Raw genomic sequence first — 16374 nt, forward strand, 5'->3', positions numbered from 1 at the left:
ACTTTGAATAAGATGCTTATTTTGTGTAATGGAGCAATTTTTAAAAGTTCCAAATAGTCTCAGAATCTTGTTTAGTTTCGAGGCTCCTGCTGGTATACTTAGTGAGATATATACTTATCGATTATAGAAGTAGGGATCAAAAACAAAGATTAGCATGGGCAGTTAGTATGTGTGCCTTTCTGGTACAGTGAATTCCTTATATTACTCAGGTTATATCCTCATTTGGCAGCACAGGTAATAAAATATTTCTGAAGTTACACTTACTCGTTACCCTTTGATATATTGATTCATATAGTATATATATTTATATACATATATGCATATATCATATATTCACTATATATTTATATTCATCTACTATATATCTTCATATACTCTTGCTGGGAAGCAGGCATTGTTGTGAATACTGGTCCAGTACAAATAACAGTAGCTGGAGTAATCTGGGCAAGTTAAGACAAAAATTTTCTTCAATCAGTATACCATTGCATTAATAAACTAAAGATTAACTGAATTATAAAAATGTTTTAACTTACAGGGTAGGTATATGAAATCTTGTGAAACAAAATACTATTTATAATTCACTCAGACTTTATGGAGGGAAGACTTTATAGTCAACTTTGTATCTGCAGTTTTCACACCCTCAGCTTGCACATTTGCAGATTCAAGCAATCATGAGTTGAGAACATTTAGAAAAAGAATTTACATTTGTACTTTTTCATGTTACCTCAGTGTGACCCTGTGTCCCAGGGCTTTTCTGGTACACATATCCTGACTGACTTCTTTCCTGCTGCATCTCTACAGACTTTTTCTTGCCATCATTCTATAAACAATGCAGTTTACTTATATAATGTCTACATTTTGTTTGGTGTTGAGAAATCTCCAGATACGTAAGTATAGGAAGGAAGTACATAGGTGATCTGTAAATACTGCCTCATTTTATGTAGGGGATTGTACATCTTGTGCATTTTGGTGTTTGTCGGGGTCCTAGAAGTATTGCTCATGGATACTGAGGAATGACCATAATTCTTAGGAAAAATGAACCTATCATGCTCCCTCAGAGCAACTCAATAGTATCTCAAGGCCTTTCTGGTGCTCACCCTCTGGTACTGACTGACTTCTCTCCTGCTGCATCAACACCTTGCTTCTCCAGCCAAGCTGGCACCCAGATGAAGTTTGGTCCTTTATTGTCACTTTCACCTGATAATTTCTAGTGTCTTTTTGGACCCATCCCTGACTTCCCTGAGAAGTTGTGAACAGCCCCTCTCCCTTTCCCTTATGCCTGGCCCTCACCACTCACATCTTCACATCATCAATCCTTATCTCACAGACCCTAAATATTTTTATTTGCTCTCTTCTCCACAAGGTAGGTGTTTTGTGTGTTCATTAATGTAAAGCACTGCTGTTCATTAATTGGTACTAAATATGTATCTTCGAATGAGTATAATGTGCAGTTGAGTAGATTTATAATCAAATATTATAGGAAAAAATACATCTGTTCCTTTTCATTCTGCTCAGCTGTGTTGGGCAGTAGTAAATAAAGTAAGTTAATACTGGACCAGGGTACTTGGGTTGGATAATCAAGATTACTATGAATGGTGAGTTTAAAGTGTTGACTTCATTAACTTTTCTATAGGTTTTTGCATTTTTACTTAAAAATTGGGGAGTCAATTCCACAGTTATTAAATGTAACATTTAAAATTTTTCTAATGTGTCTTTAAAAATAAAAAGCACAGTGTGTTTGAAGGGGATTAATCATTTTCCGAATCACACTATGGAGTTTAGTCTAGGTGGCCTTACAACATTCATCCCTAGATAAGGATCCTAAGGCATCTATGATCATTCTGTACATTGTGTTGGCTCAGGAATGGGAAAAATCGTGGTTCTATTGAAGTGGAAAGGCTACTGGAATGTCTCAGAAGGTTTTCCTGAAATCTATGAATGAAACAAAGCAAGAGGTGTTCTTCTGTATATGACATCATCTTGTCCAGAAAAACCTGATTGCTGGCCTGAGGATGAAGCCAGTGCTGAGAATGTAGATAATAAATCTTGTCATTGCAAGTTGATGTTTTGTTGAACGTACAGCCCCAGCAACATGAAAATAGACAAAACTCATGATGCAGTTTTGAATATTTGTTTCAGTGCTGTGTACTTGTCATGTGTACTTCATAATAAACCCAGCTTAAAAACCTTTTGTTTGATTGTAAGTTGGAGTTGATCTACTATAGGAACAGTCATGGTTTTATTAATACTGAAAGACTACTGGGAATATCTCAGAAAGAGTTCCTCAGATCTAAGAATAGAGCAGAACAAGAGGTGTTATTTAGGTTTTTCATTTAATTGCTTGCTTTTTGTCTCAAACCTTATAAACCACAAGGAGTTTCGGTGGCAAAAATTGTGGGCAACAGTAGCATACAGGCTTGTAGAGCTAATTCTATATAGTTATTAAAGTAATTTCAGTCTATAATATGTTTTGTTAAGTTTTAAAAGTTGATAGGTATCTAGAGAAGGTACATGATATTTAGCTTATCTGAACTTTACAATATTGTTTATTATGATGATGATGATGATTATTACTGTGCTGCTGAATTTATCTCTATCTCTATAAAATCTCTGGAAGTCTGATCAGGTATTAGTTTACAGTTCATCTACCACTTTGACTGTAAAAGAAAACTGCATGATATTTTCTGGTGTTATGTGCTTTATTTCTGTTTTTCATATATTGTACCATTTCGATTTTGAAGACATAGCTTCTAGTTGAGTTAAAGAAAGCTGGCTTTTAAAGGCATTGTATGTCAGAATATGGATGTACAAGTAGTCTCAAACACTTTAGTATTATAATTCTTTTTCTAAGTGAAGCCTAAGAAGAATTTCAAGTAGTTGAATCTTTATTGTTTGATAGGAAAGTATGGTTTATTGTACTCATCATGAATGCATGCTGCACGTGTGATTAGGGAAAGATGACACTGTAAATTTCCATTTAGACTGGAAAATTCTTGGAAGTGAAATAATTATTCCAGGACAACAGACATGAGCTGACACTGCACAAAGCAAACTAAGCCTGTAATACTGAACTGCTGGAGGCGGGAGCAAAGATGCGTATCTGTAGAAGATGACGATAGAAGACTTGATGTGAATTCCTTTCCCGCCTCCAAACCAGCCAGTCCAGTGCAGCCAAGGATCCTGGGCCTTCAGGGACCTCTGCAGCCAGTTCAGGGGAGTGGGCACAACTGGGTTCCTTTTAATCCTCAGCAGGTGATTTGGGGTAATTGTTACATGGCAGGTGTTAGCTGAAGAGCTTAGAGTACAAAGATAAAACATGATCCTGAGAATTTTCAACCTTTTCCTCCATTCATTCAGCAGAATTTGGCAATGAACAATTGGAAACCTGTCTTACCCACAGTTGAGAGATATAAAAAAGGACTGTTTAAATGGGAAAAGGCAGAGAATTTCAGTCCTGTATTTAAATTTAATTGGTGAATTTTAAGAGGGTTCATCCCTTCCCTTTCATAAATTGAACCATAGTTAAAACCTGTATTTGTGTATGATCCTTTTGTAGTCTACTTTATAGTGAAATTTATATATCGATGCCAGCTGTATATGTTGGCTTTTGTGTTGCTAGTATGGCTTAGTGTTAGGTAAAAAGAGGAAATGTAAGTGATGTGGATAGTAGGTTCTGTTTGTTCTTGTCTGAGTCTCTTAAGATTTGGGAGGAAGAACTGGCGATTTTTTTTTTTTTTTTTTTTTTTACTTTGGGAGAAAGGTAAAAATGAGGCAGTATAGAAAAGAGAACAATAGGGAAAATAGAAAGAAGATAAACACAAAGAATAGAAGAGTGCAAGACACTGAAATGAGAAATTTCCAGACTATAATCATATAAGTGCATAAAATTCTGAGGTGGGAAGATTGCATGTTTGAGCCTAGCCTGAGCAATTCAGTGTGATCCTGTCTTAAAAGTTTAAAAAGGGTGAGCCAGTATGTACTCAGTATAAAGACTCAGGAGTTAAGCCCCAGCTGTACACTGTTGTTTAATGTTAGGAAACTACCTTTTAGCACTTGCTCTGTACCCATTTAACTGCAGACCACAGCTACCTGCAGGGCCATTACCAGAAGATGACACTGGTGTGAGAAAAGGTCAAGTTGTGTGCAACAGAATCAGGCTTCTGGTCCTAGTTTAGTTTAATAAATAGTTATAGTTATTTGATACATTTTAATGTTTCACATGTGAAATATCGAACTAAGCTAACATAATAGATTTTAGATTGCTATTAACTTTGAAATCAGGCATATAAAATTACTCTTAGGCCTTTTCCTTAGGATTTCTTTTTTATAAAGGACTTTTTTTCCATATCTTTTAGCTTGTATAGAATAATATTATATTATTTGTTGGTGCAAACATGAGACAGTTATAAGTAGAGATGAATAATCTCCGTGTAACTATTTTTAGTTTTTCAAGAACAATTGTACAAAAATCAAAAACGGGAGTGCACACAATCCAAAATTCAAATGCATCATAATTGTCTCTGAATTCAGAGCTCAAGATTTAGGAAATAATTAGTCACATGGACACAAAAAATGTTTGAACTCATAATGAACAACTTTTGGCAAGTTTAGATATGATTGTATTTTAAAGATTTATAAGTGATTAAATACTTTGTCTTTACTATTTTAAATATAAAATAGAAATCTTGAAGGTCCATATAGAGTTACAGAGCAAACCATTTCCTACTTCAGTTGTTAAGCAGGTAATGTTAGAACTGAGTTACACGCACTAAGGAAATGTTGAGGATGTAATTTTTCCTGGTTTAATATGTCAAAAAAATACCCTAAAAAGTTTAAGTTAACTTTATGAATAAAAAATGCAGGCCTTAAAGAAAAAGCTGCTCCAGAGCCGAATTTCCCAGCAGAGGAGGCCAAGCTGCACTCTGAGCCGCAGGACCATGCTCCCGTGGGCACAGGTGAGTTGTCCTAGAGCTCAGCAGGGCCTCCTTTGCCTGGCCGGTGTCCTTATGTGAAGTGTACAGAGTCTTGTTTTACCTACAGTATGTTGCACATTGTTTACAGAGAAATGAATGATGATGCTTCATTTCTAAAATTTTAAAAGAAACCTACATTTTTCCTAGTAAGAGTTCACATTGGATAACTTTAATCTTTGAGATAAAGGCTCTAAGTGTAGACATTTGTTTACACTAGTCAGGCACAGCAGGATCCAAATGCTTTTCCTCTTCATCCCAGTTCCAGCACTATTGCCCCAAGTTATGTTGAAAGTAAAAATATACACACATTATACACTGATGTTGGTATCATTTGCCACAAATTAATAAAGTAGAAGTAATGGATTCCTATTTGTTTTAATCTGAGAGCCTCTTATTGGCACCAAAAGACTTTCTAATCTTGGGATGTGCTGTGAAACCTGTTTTGTATTTAGGTGAATTTATAGAACAGTTCACATTTTTGCAGTCATTTTTGGGTTTATGACCACATAGGTTGGGAAATTTTAAACTATTTTAATAAATTAGTAAATTAGATATTGCTATCTTTTAAAATGCTATCTTTTTTTTTACTCATTTAAAATATTGTGTAAGCTTCTGTGTATGTAGTTTTTCTAAATTCTAAAAAATTTGATCTCACTGTGCCACCTATTGGAAGTGTTAAGTATTACACTACACAGTTCTGGATTGAAAGCATACTTTCTGATCGATACTACTAGATTTTCTTTCTGTATTTCCTAGGATTATAATGTTGACTTAAGGTTTATTATTTTTTAATAGTAATCCTTGGAGAATTTGTTTTTTATCTTTTCTGTGAAATTGCCATGGTTATACCGTAATTTTGGAACAAGGATTGTAAGTTTTATAATTAAATTTGGATTTAATGGCTCACATTTTACTTTGTCCTAATTGAATTTATAATTTAAAAAATCTTGTTTTGAAAGCCAGTACATATATATTATGTGCCTTCTATTTTTATTTAATATCACTGTTGCAAATTATTGATAATCTATTCCGATAATCTGGTAGTTTAGCCCATATCCTTCTCAACCTCTTGGCAATATTTGTTTTGGTTTCAGTGTTGCTTCTAAGCCTTTCTCTTATTCTGTCCTTAATTTGTTTTTCTTCGCTGGCTCCATCCATTTATTCTGTAAACATAGTTATGCATGTATCTTAAAAATACAGTAAAACATAGCACTTCGATCCTTCCTTACCCCTCTATGCCCTCTAGCCCCTGTCATCACTGTAGTTGCCAGGGTTTTGAAGGAAGACTGCACAGTAACCTTTCTTCTTATGTATTTATATTCTTTAACTCAATCCAATCTGGTGTTTGTCCCTACAAACCTTGTCATCTAAGTGAGAAGATCATTGGCAATAGCATGAAAACATGAAATGCCATTGTACACTCACCAAATCAAACAAAACCAGTCCTGATAGCACAAGATTCTGGAAATATATGTGAAGGCCTACTTGTTGGGCACTTCAGTTATTTTTCCATGGAGTGTACACTCTCACTTTGGGGCAAAGGGAGCCATTACAGGCTTAAGCAAGGAAGCTGCAACACCCTCTACTTCTAGCAGCTCATATTGTGCTCTTCCTGGCTAGTGCTCTGAAAAGCTGTGAGCCTAAGAATCTGCTTAGGAGGCCATCATAGCATTGTGAGAGGTGGCAGCTAAGGACAGAGGCCAGACGTTTCAGTAATTGTACCAGAATATATGTAAAGTGTGATTTGTGAAATGTAAACATCTATAGATATATGACAGTTCCATGTGTCAGCAATGGTATTGTTAAATGATTAGCACAGGAATACTCTATTTGAACTTTTTCACTCCCTGAAGTTCAAATTAACTTATTTTGATTTTTGTCATTAAAGATTAGCTCTTTGACATAACTGTTGTCAATGACATTGTTTCATAGAATAGCATTTATGATACTGAGACAGTATAGCAGTGCTTTTATTCACTGAACAAACATATTTGTTAGATAGAAGTTAATAACAACATCAGTGTAATTGTAGTTTCTTGTTTGTTGTGCAATGTTTCTATAAACCTGATTTGCTAACAAGAAGTACAGTGTTGTAAGTGTGTCATCAATCATGTTCATTTTTGTTGCTCACGTGTATTTAATCTATGGATCTGAGTGTCAAAGCTGAAAGGGCCACCAGTTATAACATAAGATTATCTGTTTACCTGCTGAGTCTGGAGAGGCCCACCAGTACTCACTGCTCGGGGTCCTCACAGGAAAGAGCCCTTTTTCCTGCCTGTCTGGGAACACAGGCTGCCATATGCTCTGTGAGTTTATATTTTATTTTTTTATCTTTGTGAAAGCTTTGTCCTCTCCATTCTGTCATTAGTATAAATTTTATTAATTAAAAATTGAAGTCATTTTGCCCTTCATGTGTTTTTTAAATAAAAATCTATATCTGAATTATTTTATCCTAAAAATCTTAATAGAAGTCTTAACATTTATATTTACTAACCAAATGAAACAAATTGTAATTGTCCAACATGTTCATCAACATTGGGAAAACTAGTAAACTGAAAAACATGCACAGTTGCTTAGCCAAATACACTCATCTTAAGGTCTATGTACAAATGCTATATTTGAATGTTACAGTTCCCCATTAAGATTTAAGTATTTTCTACTTAGTAATGTTTTATAATTATTTTAGAACCCCAGAATATTGAAGATGAAGTAAAGGAACAAATTCAGTCTGTTCTTCATGAAATGGTACACCCGGAACATGGTATGAGTTAAAATCTATTATGTCATGAGTTACTAAACTAATGTTTATCTCAAGTCACTTTGGCATTATTTTAAAATTTAAATGTTATTTGGGTATTTGAGGTTTTAAAAAACTAGTTACTAAAAAATATTACTTTTGAAGTAGCATCTTTATTTTACCCAACTATCATTCTGAAGGAACTTATTGATATACCTAATAATAAAATGGTGAAGCCAGTCACGGTGTTACCAGGCTGCAGTCCCAGCGCTTGAGAGACTGAGGCTGGAAGATTGCAAGTTCAAGTACAACTTGGGCTATGTAGCAAAATGCTGTCTCAAAAGGAACATAAGACTACGTGCATATAAGCAAATCAAAAGCAATGATTCATCACAATTAGATGAGGAAAACAGAGCAGAGGAAAATGGAACACAAAGCACAATAAGTCACAATAAGTCATCCAGTAGCTACTGTTGAACCTTAACTTTTACTTTATCCTCAACTGTTTGCCAAGGGGGGAAAAAAAAAAAAGACGGAATTTAGTTGTACTGGTCATGTTCCCAGATTGGTCAAAAGCATACTATCTCCTTAGAGAACATAAAAGTATTTCCCCAGCACTCACTTGGATCTAAAAAATATCTCTCATTGAGTTCTGTTGAAAGAATATTAAATGCTATTCCAGAAACTAATGTTTTAGAATTGTCTAAATCTCTTTCTTAAAGCATTCCTTAACAAAATCAGAGGGCATGCTCTAAAACATAACTCAGAAAGGGATAAAAGCATATGACACTTTGGTATCCTGATACTCCTAATGGTTTGGTGTGATCTGGGGGTAGCTAAAAGAGGAAAATAACTTGTGTTATAAAAATAATTCCCTAGCATTTGATTTAGGTGTTGCTGATGGCTGCTGGTGGTGTAGGAACCTATGTCCTTTAATTAACAGCTTCTTTGCAGCTAGGAAACCACTTTGCCTAGATATACATTTGTCCATATGAGAAAGTGCAGATTTCCTCTTGCTATAGTTTCTATTTTTGGAGGTTTAGTCTAAATAAATAACTAACATAATGCAATAAGAGCTGTGGGGGGCTGGGGATTTAGCTCAGCAGCATAAGCGCCTGCCTTGCAAGCAGGCAGTTAGTTGTGAGTTCGATCCCTGGTACCGATAAAAAAACAAAACAAAAACAAAAACAAACAAACAAAAAAAGAGCTGTGATACTCTGTGGGGCTTACTCAGACTTGAGTCTCTTCAGAGGTAGCAGGAGATGACATTAGTTTAGAAACTAAAAGATGATATAGAACTTCTGCTGGCTAGTGTAGTCAGCAAAGGGCACAGCATCTGTGAAAGCCCAGAGGCAAGAGTGTGCAGCAGGTACATGGTGTCATGTACGAGTAATGCCAGCGCTGAGAGAAAAGAATCACAGATTTGAGTCCTGCCTCCATAACTTACTGAGACACTGCCTCAAAATTTTTTTTAAACATCCAGAGACATAGCTCAGTGTGATGGCTCTGAGTTTGATTTCCGCTAGTGCCAAAAAACAAACAAGAATATTCTCCCTCTTCTGGTTGGCCACCACCCCTACCCACTTAAAGGCTGCTGTGTCTTCTCTCTACTCTCCATCTCTACATTAGCGGTCCCTGACTTTCAGTGTGATTCATCTGCTGGTTGCTGACTGTTTAGCTGCAGCCCTGATGACTCATCTAAAACCCGGTATTATCCAACTGTGTAATGGATGCCTCCATTTCAAGGCTGTGGGTGTTTCAGACTGAAGCTGTACAATGGACAATTCAGTTCTTATCCCTGTTGAACAAATGTCCTGACTCTTCCTTTTCCCTGGCCCAAATTGCTCTTACTACATCGTCTTTGTGTTTTAGTTAGTGGCTATTTCGCACATGCATTGTATAAGCTAAAAACCTTGGGCTTTTCCAGGGAAAGTTTTTCTCTTTTGCAGTTTTAGGTGCAACTGGAAAACTTTAAAAATTTTCTTTTTCTTTCTCAGTTTTATAAAGATTTATTCTTACTTACAGATCTCAGCCACCTTAATACATGGATTTTTTTTTCCCCTGAAGTCACATACTTTCCTCTTTTTGCTAAAGGAAGCATATTAGTTTGTCATTGGCAGCACGTCTAAATTGCCATGTCACTACCCTTGTACATCGAGCCATTACTGAGTAAAATAATGGTACTTAAACATAAGCAGATGAATACTACGGTGTCTAGATACTATGATAGCCAAGACAAATGCCAAGTGACTAATGAAGTGATCACATATATAATATGGATATAATAGACAGAGTGGCAATGCATGTCCCAGGAAGGGAAGAGTGACTCCAGTGTTTCAGCATATTACTCAGAACAACGCACAATATAAAATTTATCGATTGTTTACTTTTGGAGTTTTCCACATGCTATTTTCACATGCTGTGTTTGACCATAAGTAACTAAAACTTCAGAACACAAAACCACAGGTAAGAGAAACCTCTATAAATAATGTCTTTATAAATAGGCCTACATTATTCAGTACACTTGAGAACCTCACTATATATGCCACACTAAAGGCAGAGTAAGTAAGTACTTCTACAATATTGGTAGAAAACTCATTAGTGGCAGAAATAGTAACAGTTGTCACTGTAGTGATAACAAAAACATCTGAATATTTAAGAGGAGTGCAGACATTTTTCAAAATGTTTTAAACTTTACAACTATGTCAGGAATGGGTCACTGCTATTTCCATTTTATAGAAGGGAGGTGCCAGGCACAGAGTAGTCAATTTGCGTGTGGTGCCACAGCTGCTATGAAAGAGCCTTCAGCAAGAGCAGCTCTTCCAAACCTTACACTCCTTATCACTATGCTGCATTACAAAGCCTCGCCCAGCTCACTCAGGCTCTTCAATTCAGAGTGTTATTTATAAGAGGCTTTCTATGCCATTTACTGTGAGGATCATCTTTAGGCACAGTAACAATCTAAATCATATTTAAGTACATTAGTGTACTGTATTCATACAAATGCAGAACTATTCAGTCTACTATAGAAGCTAGTCACAGAAAATAAGATATGCATTTTTCCACAACTAAAGATTAAACCTAGGGTGGTCATTATCACAGGGTAATGCAGGTGAATCTATGACCTCACATCTGATTTAGATAGGTAATTAGCCGTTGTTTGTATTGGAATACTTGAATAGTTATTTAAAAGTTGTTACAAGTGATTTTATGTTAAATAAAAATTCTTGATGTGACCTTTTATCAGAGTCAGTGAAAACTGAAAAGGCATGGATATTCATAATTATGAATTATTTCATCAAGTATATGTTGAATACTTTCTGTGATTAGGCATGGTGCTAGGTGCTGAGCATATATAATGAACAAAACTTGGGAAGCATATGTCCGCATTCTGTTGGGAAGAGATGCATTCATGTTCACTTTCAAGGGGAGTAGCATTAGGCTATTGTTGGAAATAGCTTTAGGGTGCCTACCACACAGTGGTCTTGAGAGGAAATTAGATTGCCTGTCCTCAGAAGAGGTACCACGTCAGAGTTGACAGTTGCTGCTGGCCTCCTACTGTCCACCCATGTCTCTTTGTTCCTTACCGTAGTTGAAGGAGAAAACTTGCAACAAGAAGAGGAAGGGCCAGCAGGAGATCTGCAGCTGCAGGATGATGATTTCCTTATCACATCTGATGTTGATGATAGATTTGAGATCCTGGAACCTGAAACAGTTCATGAAGGTAGAACGTGTTTATTTGGTTTCAAGATAAAATGCAGCAGTTGCAATTGTATTTGTTAAAATTTCAAGATGTTTTTGAAGTCAAAGCTTAACTTCAATTAAAATGACTATTTCCCTGAAATAAAAGTATCAGTTTTGATTCAAAGAACTTCTAAGGCAAACTCAGAATATACAAATTTTTCATGTGAGTGAAACACCTCTGCAAAATACTTTTACTAGCTCAGGGTGCCATTTGCTACACAAAATTGATGGAATATTTGACACGACGGCCTATTATTTACCCTCATTCTAACACAAACTCTGTAATTGCACGCCATAGAACATAATTCTTAACTTCTCCACTAGCCATGGCAAGCTTTTTCTCTAAACAGCCAGATCATGTATGTTTAGGGTTTTGCATTGGTCACTTGTGCTATTATAATGAGAAGCACCTGTCTACCATGGCTCAATGGGTCAACCTGACTGCCTTTCTATAAATCTGGTTGTGTACAATATACCTGGCTGGCATGTGTTCCAAGAATTTTGTTTAAAGCATGAAAGTAATAAAAAAGTAAAGTATGCCTGCCTCTCCCCATACCTAGTACTGCACTGGGAAATTACGTTAGGAAACAGGTGGCATATATAATTGAGTGGATATACTTCTAAGTGCTCTGTCTGTTGTTTAGAGTCACAAATGTACTATTCCACCCAAATAGCATTATATAATTAATGTTATAGTAGTATTGATGGTATACATAATTGTATATTATGTAATTTTTGTAACAATGTTTTGAAGAATGTATTACATACATAAAATTACATACATAACATTACATGCATAACTTTAGCTGCCTTGTACACAGAAACTAGGTGTTTATACACTAACTTTACAGCATTAGTCTTTCATGTTTTAGCTTTATGATGATATTATCACTTGTGATTTCTGTAAGAAAAATGTTCCTAATTTCTGAGTATGGATGCTGGTACAGTTATTTCCATATTGATATTGTTCTTTCCTATATTAGACCAAGATGCCTCAGCAAGATTGACAATCACTAAGCATTTTTGTAGTATGCCCTGATTATCTAACAAATTTCTCTTAAAATGCCCATATAGTCTGAAACATGAAGAACTTGATAACTTTAGGGATAAGAGTTACAGATCACGATTAGAAAATGTATTCCTAAGAAGTTTATAAGCTGGATAATTCTTTTATTTCTGACTTAATCTTCAATTAGGACATAGATTCAGTTTCAAATAGAAATTTCAATTTTGTTGGAAGTCTTCAGAAACTAAAAACATTTACACTGTGTGTATCTGTTCTGTGAGATGGGTTATAAGCTTGGCATGGTTCATATGTTTCCATTTTGCTTTCTGGTGTATGCCAGTTAAGTTGTCTACAGAGATTTCGCCCATTCCTTTGTGTCCTCATTTGTAGACAGCATACTTTGCTCCAGAAACTGGTAGGGCAGGGCTAGAGAATGGATGTGAAGTGAATCAGAAGTTAGCACTTTCCTTGGGTACAGCACTTGTGTTTGGTGTCATTCTGTATAAATCACTGTCTTTAGCTCAGGTACTGGCTTTTGTCAACCTTGTGAGAATGTTGAATGTAGTTCTAATGGTAAGTAGACATTTAATAGATATTTTCATTTGTAAATAATTATTTGATTTTAATATATACCATAAGTGTAGATTCAAAATAGGCATATGCAGATTATATATGTACCATTTCTTTACCATAGTGATATCAATCCATTTTTTTCCCAGACACTGAGAATAGTTATCATATGGAAGAGACAGGTGAGACATTAATATTATTCTTTTTTAATTAAAGTGAATCCTTTTCCTTTAACAGAGCATTATGATCAGTTTACAATTTTCTTAACTATTAATATTTTTAAATTAATGTCACATATGATACATATTTGATAATATATATTTTTATATAAGTGCATCTGTGTGAATGTAGTTTTTGTTTCGAAGTGTATTTTCTGTGGATAAATTCTTGGTAGTAGGATTATTAGGTCAAAGGTGCAACGAAATTGCATGCATTTTACACATAAATTAAAAAATCAATAAATGGTCAAAATTGTGTTTTGTCATGTGTCATATGCCTAGAAGGAGATAGACACATGACCTTTCAGTGGTGTTTGAGCACCTTTGAGTATTGTTGACTGGCGTTTAGAGCCTGAATGCTTTAACACTGTGCGTCTATAAATACTGGAACTGTGTTCTAGTCTGGGAGAAGTGCCATACAGAGGATTTAGGCATTAAGACAAGGTGTGGGCCAAGTGTGTGCTTGCCCAAACTTCATTGTGGCAGGTACTTTTGTATGGTAAGAGGAGGATTTTTCTGTGTAGCTGTCTTTGGCTTTTTGTTTTTCTTTGTATTTGCTGACTGTACTTGAATCTATTATGCTGATTGAAAATACAGCTCTACTATTTTGTAGTTAGATTATATATGTTTATGACAAGAATTATCTAATTCATCTTTGTGTTTACATTACGTGTGGCTAGCATATACTGGTTCCATGAATAAACATGATTTATTGTCACCGAGTTTTGATTTTACATTCCTATCATTACCAGGAATTGTGGATTTGCTACTTTCTAATGTTGTACAACCCTCACTTGAGATATATTTTACATTTTCTAATTATTTCCTAATTTACAGTTTTACAAGACCATGATCAGGATGTGGAAGAGATAATATACAACCAAGAAAACTCAGGTTTGTCAGTGTAAAAATAAATTATTTGTATTTCTGTTTCAGACATTAGTCAAGGCCATTTCAATTTCAGGGTCTGTTCATAACATTTTTAATAATTTTTTATTCTGTAGATATTTATAGAAATTTCTGAATGTAGTTTAATGTTACATGAGGAAATGTAGAGAAAAGGAAATGTATTTTTCTGGCCACCATTTGAATTTTGGTCTTTAAAAACAGACATTAAAGAGACATTGTAGTATAGTAGACTTGGACTGGATGATAATCCTAGGTCTGCTTTTTTCCATCTTTGCAACTTAACAAATTCTAAACATTGCTCAGTTTAAATTTTATTAAATGATAATAGTGTGTGTCTTATAAGATGTTATAGGGGAGAATTTGACAGGGAATCTTTTAGAATAGAGTCTGAGAATTGTAGTTGTTTAGTTTTTCATGTTGACAAATGTGAATATTTTTTCATTTTAGATTCCAGTGAACCACTAGTCGATCATGAAAGATTGTACCAAGAAGCAGGTATTGAGTAAACACTTTCTTTGTTCCTTCCTTTTTTTTTTTTTTTTTTTTTTTTTTTGTCTTTTTGAGACAAGGTCTTGCTATGTAGTTCAGGCTGGCCTTGAGTTTACTTTGTAGCTCAGGCTGGTCTCAAACTTGCCATGATCTTGTGCCTCAGCTTCCCAAGTGCTAGGATTACAGGTGTGTGCCACCACACCTAGCTTCAAGGAAACACTTTCATTGAATTTCAAATGTTACTTGAGGTTTTTTAGTTGTAGCACTCTGTTTACATGGCTTTTCTTTCAGAGAAATCAACAAGTGATTTTAACAAGATTTTTTGGTAGCAAAATTAATACTAAAAGAATACAGTGAATCCTTGAGTTAAGAACTGAATTGATTTGTGAGTGCTGATTTTAACTTTAGTTGGTTGTAAATCAAGACTGTTTTTTCCATAAAGGATAATGAAAATACCCGTAATGCATTCCACACCTCCCAAGGCACCCCTTAACTAACCTTTTCATAATAAAAGAGAGTTGTAAATGTGCATAATTTGTCAGAAACACCAATAGTTTTCCTAGTATATTCTCCCAAAAGTTATAAAATGTGCTTAATTTATCGGAAACAATAGTTTCATACTGTACTCAGCATTCAAGTTGACATCTTTCACTTCCAGGAAGGGAGAAATGGAAGGTAGCTATTGTTTTGAAGGAGAGTGCCCTCTCATGAGAACCTTAGGAATCTGGTTCTCTGGTGTCCTTTTTGTACTAGAAAGAGTCTGTTGCTCAATAGGACCTGATTTGGCTTACTAAGCCTCATTCTTTTCAGAAATAAAGACTGGTCTAAGGTGGCTTGTTTCTGGCTTTTCTTTAACACTTTTCTGTAGTATGACATAACACTGTTATTTAGCAAGTAAATGAACAGTTGGCTTTTCTATCTGGGTGGATTTTCTCTACAAATGTTTGTAGCTCTGTCCAGTTTTTGAGGCTTTTTCATTTCAGAAGAACATTGCTATTTTTTTTTTTTCTTTTTTGTACTGGGGATCAAACTCATGACCTCATGCTTGCCAGGTGGGCGCTTATGCACCTGAGCTAAATCCCTGGCCCTGCACTAATTGTTGATACACCTCTTGAGAGAGCTCCTCAGCTGCCACGCCCTGCTGTTTCCCCAGAAGTTGGTAAAGTTCCTCTTAGACAGTTCCTCTAGGTGTTCCTCCACAGGTCCTCAGCCTTATCACTGTCTACCTGCAAGCCTATGCACTCTCTTCATCAGCCACAGGGCTATTTGAAGGTTCAGACTCCTCTACACAGCCTTCACAGTCTCTCTGCTGTATAATTTTAGGTCACACTTTCTTTCAGCAGATCTGAGTGTCCTTAGAGAGACATTGGCCCAGGATTTCTCAGTTAACACCACACAGGAAAGGTTGTTGTAATGTACTTTCCAGAGCTCTTTAAGTGTTAAATCTGTATCTGAGATCATCTGGAAGTGTGTCAGAAGCTGTTCCATGATGTATAGTTTCTTAAAGTGAGCTATCAACTTTTCACAAATTAGAAACCTGAGTGGTGATGCTTGAAGAACTCCCATGGCTCTCAATGAAGCTCTTCCTCCCTAATGCAACTTCTGTACTGAAGCTTATGGATCAGAAGTGATAGCTAACCCTAAGCTACAACCTGCCATCTGCCTTTCATTTACTCACACTAGTAATAGTCTTTCTGCCCTTGTCTAAAACTGTTGATTGCGACTTAG

General features: G+C 35.6%; 1 protein-coding gene across 15 annotated transcripts in view; it reads left to right on the forward strand.

Annotated features, from left to right (window-relative positions):
* Nucleotides 1-16374, forward strand: part of Asph (aspartate beta-hydroxylase) — a 288087-nt gene that overhangs the window by 73386 nt on the left and 198327 nt on the right. For 7 of the 15 annotated variants that reach the window (XM_063258446.1, XM_063258433.1, XM_063258439.1 and 4 more), the window contains 6 exons: nt 4863-4955; nt 7660-7734; nt 11303-11437; nt 13180-13212; nt 14086-14142; nt 14605-14652. In XM_063258446.1, coding sequence (XP_063114516.1) covers nt 4863-4955; nt 7660-7734; nt 11303-11437; nt 13180-13212; nt 14086-14142; nt 14605-14652 — 441 coding nt within the window. The remainder of the gene's footprint in view (nt 1-4862; nt 4956-7659; nt 7735-11302; nt 11438-13179; nt 13213-14085; nt 14143-14604; nt 14653-16374) is intronic. The other 8 variants (XM_063258434.1, XM_063258440.1, XM_063258443.1 and 5 more) reach the window with 3 other exon arrangements.

Source organism: Cavia porcellus, unplaced genomic scaffold (assembly GCF_034190915.1).
Source record: "Cavia porcellus strain 051 isolate PalLab524CR breed Dunkin Hartley unplaced genomic scaffold, mCavPor4.1 scaffold_11, whole genome shotgun sequence".
Taxonomy (NCBI): Eukaryota; Metazoa; Chordata; class Mammalia; order Rodentia; family Caviidae; genus Cavia; species Cavia porcellus.